This window comes from Pocillopora verrucosa, chromosome 10, assembly GCF_036669915.1.
Source record: "Pocillopora verrucosa isolate sample1 chromosome 10, ASM3666991v2, whole genome shotgun sequence".
Classification (NCBI taxonomy): Eukaryota; Metazoa; Cnidaria; class Anthozoa; order Scleractinia; family Pocilloporidae; genus Pocillopora; species Pocillopora verrucosa.
In genome coordinates, this window is record NC_089321.1 from 279,264 (window position 1) to 293,297 (window position 14,034).

At 39.1% G+C, this 14,034-nt stretch overlaps 1 protein-coding gene across 1 annotated transcript; it reads right to left on the minus strand.

Annotated features, from left to right (window-relative positions):
• Positions 1-552: 552 nt before the first annotated feature.
• On the minus strand, positions 553-6,494 carry LOC131769300 (oncoprotein-induced transcript 3 protein-like). Its single transcript, XM_066173403.1, has 7 exons — positions 6,365-6,494; positions 5,290-5,667; positions 3,426-3,617; positions 3,221-3,346; positions 2,478-3,063; positions 1,987-2,288; positions 553-1,802 (listed from the first exon to the last, which is right to left on the minus strand). The coding sequence occupies exons 1-7, from the start codon at positions 6,435-6,437 to the stop codon at positions 1,666-1,668; spliced, it is 1,794 nt and encodes a 597-aa protein (XP_066029500.1). The 5' UTR covers positions 6,438-6,494; the 3' UTR covers positions 553-1,665.
• Between the last annotated feature and the right edge of the window lie 7,540 nt (positions 6,495-14,034).

The following is a 14,034-nucleotide window of genomic DNA, read 5'->3' on the forward strand; positions in this document are numbered from 1 at the left end:
AAGGGTCACACTTTCGCTGAAAAAAGGCGTACATTAGTACCCCCCCCCCCTTCCTTACGCTCAAAGATATGGTGGATCACTCCATTTCTGCGCCGGCCAAACTAACTTTGTTGAAAACTGTGGCAGCGAACTAACCAATCGCAGCTTTGATTTCACCGCACGAAGGCGTGAGTCCGCATGCAAACATTGATTTGATTCCCTCTCTATTTTTAGGGTACTTGTCCTCTACTTGATTTGATTGATCAGAGTAGCAAAGAGATGTTAAGCCTTCTACACCTTTTTTGGACACTAAATGCTTTTGGTTATATTCATAAAAATGCTGGAAACATTCAGGAACGCTACATTACTTTCAACATTGCAAGGGGAGAGGAGAGGGGTTACTCGTGACAATAATCTTAGCTAAGAAGTCAGATAAATGAAAGAGTCCTAACAACTTTTGAACAGGCTTGCAATACGCACTAGAAAATTAAAAACACACGTGTGTTTAGTCCTTAGGTATAAATCATGATTAACTACCGCAAAAAAATCAGTTTAAGATTTTATTTCCTTAGAACCGCTAGTTGACAAAACAGTAGCAAAATCCCAACACCTTATCTGAGTATGAAATTGCTAGTAAAATATAGTCGTTAGCTCATGTTGTTAATTGTGAGTATGAGGCTTTCCTCCGATACCTGCTTCCTTTGCTAGTATAATGATCAGGTAAAAGTAACGTCCTTAATCTTGATTAAAGTATTATTTTCCTTTATCCAGCATCATCCCAAATTGTAAACTCAGTTACAGAAGGTATGTTTTTTGTCGTTATCACTTTCGGAAGTTTAAAATTTTCTCACACTTCTACATGATAAAATGTTTATCAAATTACCAATTTGATGAAGTAGTTAATTCAGCGCACTGACAAGCAATCAGTGTTGTCTTAGTTCAGTTCCTCCTTGTATTCTTTTCGCTTCTCTCTAAGTATCTCTCCTCAGCGTTGGTAAAAAAACTGAACAACTGCTAACGTACTTCCGCGCTTAATGCAGATTTCTAAACTTACTCAGAATACTTCAACGAAAAAAAGCAAATACTTCTTTCTACTCAGCAAACACCCTTATTAAATCATACTTTTCGACATTTCCGGTAATGAGTAGATCATTGAAAAGTCCTATAAACCATGCTTCATTAAACAAGCAGAGTTAACAAAGTTTCGAGACCAGCCAATCTCTTCGTATTGAGTCAAACTTGAGTTGCAGATATCAAAGTAAGGATGTTTCCTTTACCAATGCATCATAACTAAGGGGCTAAAGAACTTAAATTTTTTTAATAGTGAAGATAACCTGGAGCAGGTCGGATTTAATTCAGTTTTAAAGGCAAAAGCCGGAAAACAACAACATCGTTAGGCTGGCATGATAATTTTTGAAATCTTCTTGCACTATCAAGTCCGCAATGAAGAAGCCTAGTCGAGTTTGGTGTTATGACTCCTTTTCGTGTTCCCGAAAGGTAGTCTGGTTATTTCAACTTTCATCATTCAGGAGTTATGATATTTAAAGATTCCATCGAAATGTGCATTGCTTTGTTTGGTAAAGGGAAAGGATGAAAGGAAAGGACTTCCATGCATTTTTTTTTGGTATCTCCTACTCAAGTTTTCACAAGATTTGTCAAGTCCGTTCGTTGTCATAGAGCATGTGTTTACTTCTGACCTCCGCTAGCAAGCAGAGTATAGCCAATGGGCTTGTCACGTGACTTCTTAACGATCATTAGCGCAGTTCCTACCAAGCAAGCAGCGCACATCACAAACACAGACATCATGAAGAAAGGACTGGATCCTAAGGAAATAGAAAAGAGAAAATGATGAATAAAATTACGAACTGGTGGAAAATAATAGCAAACCTTCTGAAAGGGCCTTTCGTTTAGAAATCCAAAGAACTACAAATATCAACATTGGTTCCACCACTTGCATGTCAAAGAAACCACAACACCATAATAACACTTTTATTTCAAGTTATTTACCATTTTCAGTAAAGGCATTCTCCTTCTTTCTCTCTCGCTTGCCTCGTGCGAGGCGGATCGGGCCCTGGGCCAAAGAATACACGTCATCAGTCACGTGATCGCTTACTGCACGTCTACCTCGGCCACTTGATGGACACTTTTTTGCACACTGTGAAGCAGGGTTCGTTGCGTTGCATACAATTACGTGGCAGTGCACGAATATGAATGGATGATCTGCAATGAACTTGAAAGCCTCCAAGCTAAACCGCTGAGCACTCGATGAAGGCCCAGAGTAATACTTCACGGTAACGTCATTCTGACATCTAAGAAAAAACGTTATGCACTGATTGGATTTCAATCCCTATTTCACGAAGTGCCTGTTACCTACATTTATTTTTCCTAATGTGCAAGAGGTGGAGATCAAGTTTATTAAAGATTAAATGGAACCTGCGCACCGATTAAAAAAAGATCAAAAACAAATAAAATATTACCTATAATTATCTTTCACATACCCTTTCTTTATAAATTCGTAATTTACAGAACTTTTCTCATCCTGAGTGGGCGTGGCATAGCATCGATCAGCCATGATTGACAACTTCTTGTCAGTCGATGTCACTGACACTTCAAAGAAGAGAGGTTTACGAAGCAGCACATCAACAGGGAAGTCATCCTTCATGTAAGGACTCACGAATCTTTTGTCACGGAACATATTCAGAGAAAGTGTGAAGTTTCCTTTGCCTTCATCACTGAACCTAAGTTTTGTATTGCTCGGCCTCCAACCAACTGATGATACCACGCCAAACTTGGATAAGTAGCAGCTGAATGGTATTTCTATTTCCCGCACGCGTGTTGCGACGTCCTTAGCGGCCACAGGGATTTCAAAGACTGTGTTGGAGTAGACGATAGCTGTCGGTGTAAGCCTGCGTTTTGTGTCACAGCCAGTCAGCGGAGTTGTCAGAGAGAAGGAGGCGTTAGTTTCCTCAGCCTTGCATCTTGAGTCTAAGAGCCGAAGACGCCCACGGTCGCGACCACGGAAGAGGGACTTAGGAATGATAATTGTCATATTGTTGCTGTTGCACTGGACATTGACCCCTGGAGCTTCAGGAAAAAATAAAAGTTTCTTTATCTCTTAGAAGGAAGGAAAGTGGAATGTTGTAGAAAGAGAATCTTACTTTGTCGGAAAAAAGTGGGATGGAGAAAATGATTACTTAAGCAAACGAATGAAATTATATTATTTCTACCAGTTTATACTAACCATGACATGTTTTGTTATCTGATGATAAGCTTAGCTCTAGGTCTGGACATTCACATTTGTAGCCCCCGGCAATATTGACGCACTCGTGACTGCAGCCACCATTTGACACAGCACACTCGTCGGTGTCTGAAATAAGAGTTACAATCTGAGTGTTGCAAATGAAGTTTATTTTAGTTAAAAAACTGACAGAATAAAGAAAACTTACCCTTGCACGTCACAGGTTTGGCACTATCCGTCCATTGACCATTAGGCCCACACTGTTTCTTAGAAGGACCTTGTAAATAGTATCCCTGTGGACATGAGAACGAGCATTTGGTATTGTGTTTAGCCGGTGATGTCACACAATTGTTTGGTGAGGTTTTGACGAGACGACCAACTGTTAGGACTGGACATTTAACTGAAAAAAGGAGGGAATCAAATCCACATGATTGTACAAGCTCCTAAAGGCTGAATTTTTAACGAAATTTATTTCACTCAATGGTAAGGTAAAACTTTGGAAAAAAATACCATTTTTGTCGATTAGATTCCGTATTTCATGTACAAATACTAAAAACGTAAGCTAAACGAGAGAGTTAAGAATAAATACAAATTTATCATAGTACTCAGACGAAGGCTTATTTTTGGTCTGTACTGAGATGAAAAAAGCCAACAAGCTGGTGTCCGCTGGTGCGAGTAAAACAAGTTGATCCAAAGTTGTGATTTAACATGTATAAAAATTGGCAGACGTCCGTTACGGCAATTGTGCAAGCCATGGATATAACACGCGTGAGGTGATAGGGGAGCTGAAAAATTCTGTTAACATGGGCATAAGTGCTTGGAAAGGGGTCAAAAAAGTTTCAGTGAAGCAATGTTAAATTCCGTTCCGAAAGTAATCCGGGAATGCTTTAATTTGGCTTTGATGCATTTTACTCTGCGGTCGGTTTACAAAACTCGTACCACCACGCAAACAGTTGTAGTGACAAGGAAAAAATGTTATGATGACCTTACTCTGGCGCTTTTCAACGCTCAATGTCGGTCACATGTAATCGGGAAGGAACTTTGACGGTTGACGATTGAAATTTAGGGCTTTTGACGGCTGATAATTGTGAGGAAGAAATTTGTGATTTGAAACTTACTTGATATTGATTTCGTAGTTTTTGATACGAATTATCTTTTTCAGAAGTGATTTCGGTCTTTCAGTGATGGCAATGAAATGAAATGAAAACTTAAAACGCACTGCAAAACCATAAACAATATTTAAGTGGCTATCAACTCCTTTCCCAATTTGAGTTCTCTGGTTTAGTAATTGCGAACTTTGAAAATATCGCTAGAGGGAATCCCTCAAAATTTTTGTCCGTGTCTTTATAGGAATTTTTAATTTTCCGTACAATACTTATTGGTGTGTATAGCTCGACCTCAAATGAGCTCCAACAAAAGTTGTCGTAGAAATCAATATCATGTTCTCTCAAATGAACAATGATGATGTTTTTGGTTTCCTTTCTCTCAACTGATTCTTACTCTGCTTTACACCACAAGTGTGTGTGATTCAGATCTTTCCGGACATGCTCTCGACTTGCAACTCGTGATTGCGGGAGTATGGTACACCATACTGGCGTGGTCACAACGTGAACAAGTTATCCACGGAGAATCTGTTTGAATTTTTTAAACCTAATAGAAGTATATTTGGATAGAAGGTAGTTGCAATGTTCGTTTTGACGCCGTTTAGCGATTGAAAAATCTCAAAAATTAGTGGAAATGACCATAAAATTAGTTTTGATTTGGAAACGTGGAAACGTATTTACCGGTTTTAAGATTTTTTCGAGATATTAACTGTCCGCGACAAACAGCTCTTAATTGAAGGATTTGAAAGACCGTGATATATTTTGACAGCAAATATCGCGCTGCTCTCTTTTTTTTTTGTGGACGATTTACGGTAAACATTGCCCTTTAACAGTTGTCAAGTTAACGTCATTTGAACGCCAACCGTCACCACATTGAGGCTCTCGATTGAGTATGCTGTGAATATTTGGATTTCAGATTTTAGGCATCTAATCGAAATGTGTTCTTAGGCCATGATCGGATTGACTCACCACTGGTTTCGCAAATGTAACGACGTGGACCACTACAGGGGAAGTCATTCCATTTCAATCCGTGCTTCTGAGGATACAACTCGACACACGCCTCCCCTCCTCCGTGATTATTAGGTTCTCCAGGATACCAATTGGTAAAGGTTGGCCGCGAACCATCAACCCAGAGCCAGCGAGACTGGTCTTTAGGATCCCTGTACAAACCAATAAACATAGTGTGTGAAGAACGAGTGCCAATCGCTTGATTTTCAGCTCGAGAATTAATCACAACGAGATGGGATCCTTGAGCTTCGCAGGACGCTTTTGCTGCATTCCAGGAGGCTGACTTGGAAGAGAACTTGTAGCACGAGTTATGAAAACGTACCCAGTTCTTTGGACATACTGTTAAAATAACATGCATCAAGAATCAGTAGAGGTTTAGAGGAAGCATCTAAAATATGAAGATTCATCTCTTCATTTACATTTAGTTAAAAATAAGGTTGCTTCCGAGCGTCTGCCTCTTTCTTCTGTGTGGTCCAGAAATAAGCTTAAGGGATCATAGAAAAAGGGGAAGCTTAAAAGCATTCGACTGCAATGTATCGCAATAAATTACTCGCGCTCCCCCGGAATGTTTTGGCTTCCTCTTTTAGTTATTAATTAATTATTTGGATTTACGCCTGCAACATACACAAGGACTATCTAGATTACTTTTGTGTACAACGCGCGCTATTGATAAATTTAACGGGGTTCGCATGTGCTTTTGGATTAGCGTGGACACATGAGCTTAAGTATAGAATTGACTCAGTTTATTTAGCTTTTCCATTCCCGTCAAGCCAAAAGATTTGAAGATGGGTTTAGGAAAGAGGCTAGGTGGAAAACAATTCAATTTTACACTTGATTTCGAAGAAATCTATAGGATGCCGAAAATAAAAACATCAATTAAATTGGAACACATGAAAGCTTTGTATAATTCAAATTCTAGTTTGACCAGATCAGGAACGATCGATGGCGTTAGTGATTTAACTAAAGGGAATTGTTCTTATCTCGGGAAAAGCAGCGATAGTGTTACTAAGTAAGAGTCGGAAGAGGTTAAACTCACCTTGAGCACTGCGTGGTAAGACAAGGACTGTAAAACCCACAAGGATAATAGACAAAAAGCGGGTGATGAGCATACCGATATACAGATCTAACCGGTCCCTCTTGTGAGTCTTTCTCTTAATTTCAAGCAAACGTTTGAAGCATTTGTGGAAACAAAGCATCAACATACAACCATAAAGCTGGACAATTTACTTAAACGGGAATTTTCTTGAGTAAGCTTATTTAAATATCTCACGATCTAAACAGTTTCGGCTTTGTGTACACAAATTGATTTAATATTACAAGACTCGATAGAGCGAACAGTTTACGATTGATAATTCTAAAAACAACCTCGCAATGAGCATAAATTCCCTGTAGCTATTTATTGAGGGGTGTTGCACAAATCCCAATGAAAGTTGTGTACTTGTTATTTTCTGCATGAGTGCTTCTGTTTTCGCGCCCGAAGCTGCAGTGTCATATTATTCAGTTTTGCATGTATTAGGATGATCTCAGAATAGATAGTCTTTGAAAGTGAATAAACAATGTAAACTAATGCCACCGACAGCTGCCCTCTGAATGCTAGTTTTAGGTCCTGTCTACCATAACAAAGAAACGTGTCACAGCCAAAGGTTTATCAATTTGTATTATGAAATGTAAATTCATCTAAGTGCCAGCTGATGTGCAACTGAATTTTACGCGCATTGACGACCTAATTGTGTTCATTACACGGAACGAGACTAATATTTACAAACCGCTCAATTTCAATTTCGAGAGAGTTACAATCACGGGAACGCTCATCAGAAAGTTTCATTTTATCCTTGAAATGAAAGAGGTAATTTTAGTATCGCTCGAACTTCTTTAACGCCTCGTATATAAATATAACTTTAAACAGCAGACAAGCACATGATACCACGTGCAGTCGTCTAATCCGATGATTAAAGATCTCACTTCAGTGTTCCTTGAACGTTAACTATTGGTCAACTTGCATTTGCAACCCTTATCAAGCTTTGTTAAAACACCCCAACACCTCTCGATGTTGAGTATAATTTTTTTGTATTTTTGTAAGACGGTCTAATTTTTTCCGTCACCAAAATCGACAAGGCGTTTAAGAAGGGTGAGGGGGAAAAGTATCAATAATTGTGTCAAGGATTGTAACCCTGTTCAGTAGAAATAAATATCTATTAGCCAAAAAGAATCATGTCGATCGCCATACATTGTAACAGCCTGTTTTACCACTCTTCCTTGTCTTCTGGGAACTTGAGCAAAGAAAGAATATTTGAAGAATTAAACTACAAAGATAAAGCTTTAATATGATTTATATTGTAATTACTAATTATATATAGAAGCATTGTGTTGTGGCGTACGAATTTGCCAAAGTTACATCATTTTTCTTAGATTTACCGGAGGGGAGTGGAAGGAAAACGGCCATTCAGGTGTACTTTGAACTTTTCGATTTTTCAGAAAAAAAGCGCGATGGAAATTTTTAACGTAATTTTTGAGAAGGGTTCATCAAAAGAGTCCTCTAAGAAAACATACAATGAATACCAAAATTTTGCAACTGTCGACGGATTCCATATTTATGGTCAGTGGCTCTAAAGAGGCTGGTTAACAACGCACGTTTAACAAGTTTTCACCGTAGTTTCTGTTGCATCATCCATACTGCGTGAAATAATCCGAATACGGTCCCGTATGTAGGTCTTATACAGTCACGTGTACGGAATCTATAAGGAGGTGTCATGATGTTTAAGGTACTGTTTAAGGATCAGTATACGTCAGGCTACGCCAAGAAAATAGCAGGATCTTATACACTTGTAGCAGGATTTCTTATACGCCAGTACTCGTTTCAGCATACATGTTGTATACTGAAGGAGTTATGAGGTCTACTGATGTTGTGTGGAAGGCACGTATACGGGACTCTTACAGTCGTTGCAGGATTTCTTATTCCTCATTACACAAGTCCGTACATATAATGTATACTGCATGAAGCAGGAAGGGTACTGATATGTTCCGTAGAAAGTACGTGTACAGATTCTTTCACTCGTGAAAGGATTACCTTTATGTCATTACAGAGGTCTGTAGACTTCACGTATACTGTAGGAAGTATAAGATATAGATACCACTGTTGTTTCAAGGTAGGTATACGAATTCTTATTAGATTCATGACGAGATTTCAGGCCATATACCAGTGTACACATGAATACTGTAAGAAGACAGTTGTTTACGTATTGTGAGGGCTTTAACGAGCCTTTTTTGAGCAATCTTAATAGGAGAATTTACCATTTCCAGTATTCTTACGGGGTACGTTCAGCGTCAAAGATTCTGGCATTGCTTAGGTGTGATCTAGGTGGAATCATAAAATCGAGAATAATCTCATGCTTTAATTACAAATAGCTGTTAATTTATCTCTGTATTCCTCAGTCACGTGTTACTTTTTTCGCAGTACATATACATTAAAAAAAAAACTTAATGTAACATTTGTGTTTCTCAAAAATAGTATTGTTAATAATAATGCGAAGAATGAAAGTTGAAAATCTAATTCACGAAGAGGTATAATCCAATGATTAAAAGTTGTGATTTATGTACAACCACACTATTCCTTAAACACACACACCCACACAGAAAAACAAACTATTCGTTCTCAAAATCACAATCGCTTCCTGAGGAGCTGTCATTATCACTTTCTTCTCCTTCTCTTTCTTCCGCTCTGGTTTCGTCAGTGGTTTCTTCGTCCTCAAGTTCTTGCTTTTTTCGCAGTATATATACATTAAAAAAAAAAACAGCTTAATATAACATTTGTGTTTCTCAAAAATAGTATTGTTAATAATAATGCGAAGAATGAAAGCTGAAAATCTAATTCACGAAGAGGTATAATCCAAAATAAGGAGTGTAAAGGCTTAGTAGTATTCTCACATTTCCGTTTGTTCCTGCTCTCTCCTTTGCATGATTTCCCTCCATTCATCGGACAGCGCCCATTTAAGAGAACCTGTGGGTGGTTCTTTTCTGCCTGCTTCCCTTTACGAGCCTTTGTTCGTTTCCACCTTTTGTTCGTTGCGTTTTCTGTCTTTTCGCTGCGCTTGTCAAGCCTAAGACAATAACAGTATTATAATTAGAAGATGCCGTTGGCTTGATTGAAACCGTGAAGTAAAAAACCGGGCAAAAAAGCACTAATAGGTGACTAACAAATAAACTTACTTTAAAGCCTTCCTGACATTTACAATCCATCATTGCCAATAACAAGGAACAGTTTGGCAATACTGGACAGTAATATTGGCAATTTGTAAGGATAAAAACATTTCCATCTTTCTTGCTATAAGGAATATCAGTAAAGGACTAAGCCTTTAGTATACTTCTTACTTGTTTAGCAAAGCTTCAAGAGTTTTGCTCCTGTATTTTGGGGGCCTAAGCACCCATCCTCCTTCGCCTTCATCAGTATCTGTGTCACCATCGTCACTGGACATGTGCTCTTTACTTAACTATGCGAAGGCACGGGACTCAGTCTCATCCTTGACATGAGCTTTTCTTCTCTCATATTTCTATAAGATAAAGAAAAATTTGCTCTTTAGTACTCTTCAACTAACTTTCATTGTATCATTCAAGATGTGTCATTTTAGTTATTTTAATGCATAATAACTGTATGCTTGCCCGTTCTTTTCGTAAATTTTTCTTATTTTTCAATTTTATTTCATCCGTTATTTTTCCAAGGGCAGTCCTCTGTAAGTGCTCATGATACTTTTTTGCAGTCCCTGAACAAAACAAAAAAAGGCTTTAATTTCAAAATTGCGCGATTGGGGCCTGATTACAAGGACGGTTTAATAAAGGCTGGTTGCACGTACTGGGATATGAAATGTTTTACACTCCTAACAATACATGTTTAGCGTGCGTATATCGAGTTAAGGATGCACGCGGGAAGTTTAGAGAGCACGAAAAATGCCTAAGAGTAGCTCTAGGCGCAGCCGAGAGCAACTCTAGCTTTTTGAGCTAAAAGCCTGAGCAAATTCTTTTATAACAGAGCGACAATAAGGATCTGCGCGAAGAAACCTTTTATTGCGATAGAGAGCAAAATTCTCACAACGCTCACAAAAAAAAGTAAACAAACGTCCCTAATGGCTGGTCATAAACACGCCACATTTTATACTTTGGTTTGAGCGAGGACATTTACGCCAGTTAACCGTTAACAGTGAATGAAAAGCACAAAATCTACGGGGAAAATGGAGAAAATTAAAGCCAAATGAACTCAAGTGACACTAAAAAAATTTTTTAAAAGTCAAAGACCCGAAGTTATCAAGGGTTTTGGTTGTTTAAAATAAATGTTTACGCTGCCGTGCACGGTACAATTGGAGAAGACAAACTGCAGGAAACTTACATTAATAATAAAGAAATAGCCAACATGTTCCGTGTTTCTGTCAAGTCATAGAATTGGGGGAACAAGAAATGCCGAGGGAACATTAGGCAACAGGCAAGTGTTTCCTATACAGCTTTTTCGAGCGCTCCCTAACTTTTACGAGTGTTTCTATCTAACAATTAGATTATGAACTCGAGATTTCTATCGTGTGATAGTTGACGAGGGCGGTGCAGTGGTGTCCTCGAGTTTTAAATTGCTTATATGGTAAACTTACGTTGTACAGCAGCTTTACCAAATCCACCTCGGTGGCCTTGGCGGAAAAGTTCATCAACATTCAATAAAGGGGTAAGTTTCTAAAAAAACCGTGGTGCTGCGTCGGTGAGAGAGTATAGCAGGTAATTTAGTGTTAACAACTGAGTTGGAAACGTAAATTAGCCACCGTAAAGGGTAAAAAGGCTGACGTTCCGAGCGTTAGCCCTTCGTCAGAGCAATAACGAAGGGCTAACGCTCGAAACGTCAGCTTTTTTACGCTTTATGGTGGCTAATTTACGTTTTCAACTCAGTTGTTAACACTAAATTACCTTCATCAACAATCAGCTAGTTACCTTTTTTTTTGAGGGCTGGTGACCCTGACAGGGAGAAAATATACAAAATATTTAGATTTCTGTATCTCGTTGAAAAACTTATTTTTCTTATTTCGGGTTTTTTAGCACTTAAATTTCTTTCGAACACTGCCGATCGACTTAGAATACTTTCAAAATCCCCCAAAATCTGATGTTCAATTTGTAAAATCCCCGCCAAGTCTCAGCAAAATTGGCAGCGCGGTGAACATGACCTTTGGTCAACAGCTTCCTTCCTATGAACACGCGGGGAAATGGTGCAGAGGTACAGCAGATACAGGGTTTAGTTAGCGGGAATAATTCTTACCCAAGAAAGCTTGCCATGAGTGATTCTTCTGCCGGGACCTAAAAAAGTCCTGCACGAGAACTCACCGGGTTCGAATATTTTCGCGCGCACAAGTTGATTGAAACTTTCGGAAACGGGCCCCTATTTTTATACAAAATACTTAGGCGGCAAGTTCAGAGGTCTTCCTCAAATGGAAGATGGCGGCAAAACGTTGCCAACAAAATCACAGAGTTCCGCGTGTGGCTTTGTCTTCGCGCTGGCATTACAAGAATCATATACAATTTCATGCGATTTGGAAATAGATATACATGCACTAGGTTGTTATCAGAATTTAAATTCTAAACAAGTGCATAATTTAATTTTTACTCACGATTCCCTTCCTCTGTATTGCCTTGCGGGGTCTCTGCTATTGTGGAGCTTGTGAACCTCCTCCTATAACACAAATTTGAATACTGCCGCAATCAGTGCAACATTATAAACTTCCATTTTCACGGTAAAGCAAGCAACTTGCTTCACAAACAGGTTGTGTTCAGCCTCTCATGAAAACTCCACAAACTAAATGAAATCTAAGTGACCCAAATTGAGCGGTACCAAGACAAAAGCTTGTAAGCTTTAATCACGCTTACATGAAACTTTTCTCACCTCGATCAACAGAACGACTGAAAAGTCAGAGCAAGCAGCTTCCCTTAAACTTTTAAAATTAAAAAGTTAACCAGCGACTGACATGTATTCATTAAGCTTAACTGAGATTTTGAACGATATCACGTAATTGATATAAATGAGCAAATTACCATCAGGGTGTAGTCTTAAATGAGAGAAATTTACATCGTTGTTCGATCGTTTCAAAATGACGTCAACTTAGCAGAGGGAATCAGGTAAACAACAGCAATCCAAGGTTTTTCAGTCAAAATTTTTAAACTTACCTGAACAAGAAGAGATGATTTTGTTCTCTTTCTCTTTTCCCCTCGTCCACCAGAACCACTCTCAGTTCCATCTACGGGATGGGAAGAAAGCTTTTCTACCCTGCCGTCTAGGATTTTAACTTTTTCGGTCAGTTCTTCAATCCACTCGTTTGAGCTTCGCACGGTCTGAAGCAGTTCCTCGATCGAACTCTGGCAGGCAGCCAGGCCAGTGATCAACTGCTGTGTTGTGTCTCGTGAGGATAGGGGTGTGGATCCGCTGGATTGGACAGAAGATGACGACAGACCAACTGAACTTACTCGCGAACTCGGACCGCTATAAGGGGATGGAGTCCTTGACATTGAATAAAAATTGCTTGGTGCACTACCGCGACTTTGTGCGCTGGAAGTCTGATCCATGTTTTGGAAATCTGATGAATGAGCACTATTTGAACCGCGGACAAATTTGCATAAGTCGAGAGAATCAGTCTGAATCAGCGAACCTCGTGAACTGAAAATTCCCGCCTAAGAACCAACAAATAACCATGAAGCGGCTGCGTGAGCTTCGTAACCAAGCCTTTTTTCCACGAGCTAGCATAGTTTTTCAGTCACGTTGGCGTTGGAAGTGGATACTGTTTTACCTGTAAATGAGAAAATTGTGTATTGTTCCAAGAGGAAGAAGAAAAGATTTTGTGATCACTGCGATCGTCTGGTCTCAATGCTCACAAGTGAAGGAAGACCGTTGATGATGCAAATATTGGTACTGAGTAAGTGTGACTTTGAATGGTTGATTGTTTTTGTTTGGTCGGCTTTTCAAACTTTGCTTGTCGATGTTTTATTCCTTTCATATTCAGGAACAACATCTTAATCTGTAGCTGTGTCTAATTTTATTTTTGATCGTAGATTACACAGATGAATTGCCAAGCCAAGATCTTCCAATTCAGATTCAAGCGACCTGGATCTTGACTTTGTGTTATCAAGCGATGAATGTCCCGAAGTTGCAGAATTTGCCGCCGAAAGTCCGGAACTTCAAGGTATATATTCAAATATCTATTTACACCAAACTTTAATGTTATTCACCTTCAGAATAAACCTTCTTTTAAAGCAAAGTTTGGGTGAGATTGAAGTTTTGGGGGCTTGGAGTTTATTGGCTTATAAAGTGCATTTTTGTATTGCAGATGTTAGCCCGCTCTAGGATGGGGCTAAATTTAATGGCAAAAGACAACTTTTTTTTATAAATCAAAATTCAGCTAGGCAGTTAGGCAGCTAGGCAGCTAGGCAGCTAGGCAGCTAGGCAGCTAGGCAGCTAGGCAGCTAGGCAGCTAGGCAGCTAGGCAGCTAGGCAGCTAGGCAGCTAGGCAGCTAGGCAGCTAGGCAGCTAGGCAGCTAGGCAGCTAGGCAGCTAGGCAGCTAGACCTGAGGGACACAAAAATGCAGTTGGATTTGCATGTTTATTCATTGTTTGTGACCTATAGGCCTCACTTTTAAGCTGAAATATAAGATACTGTTTTACAAATCATTGTAATTCCTCTAAGACAAAATTTT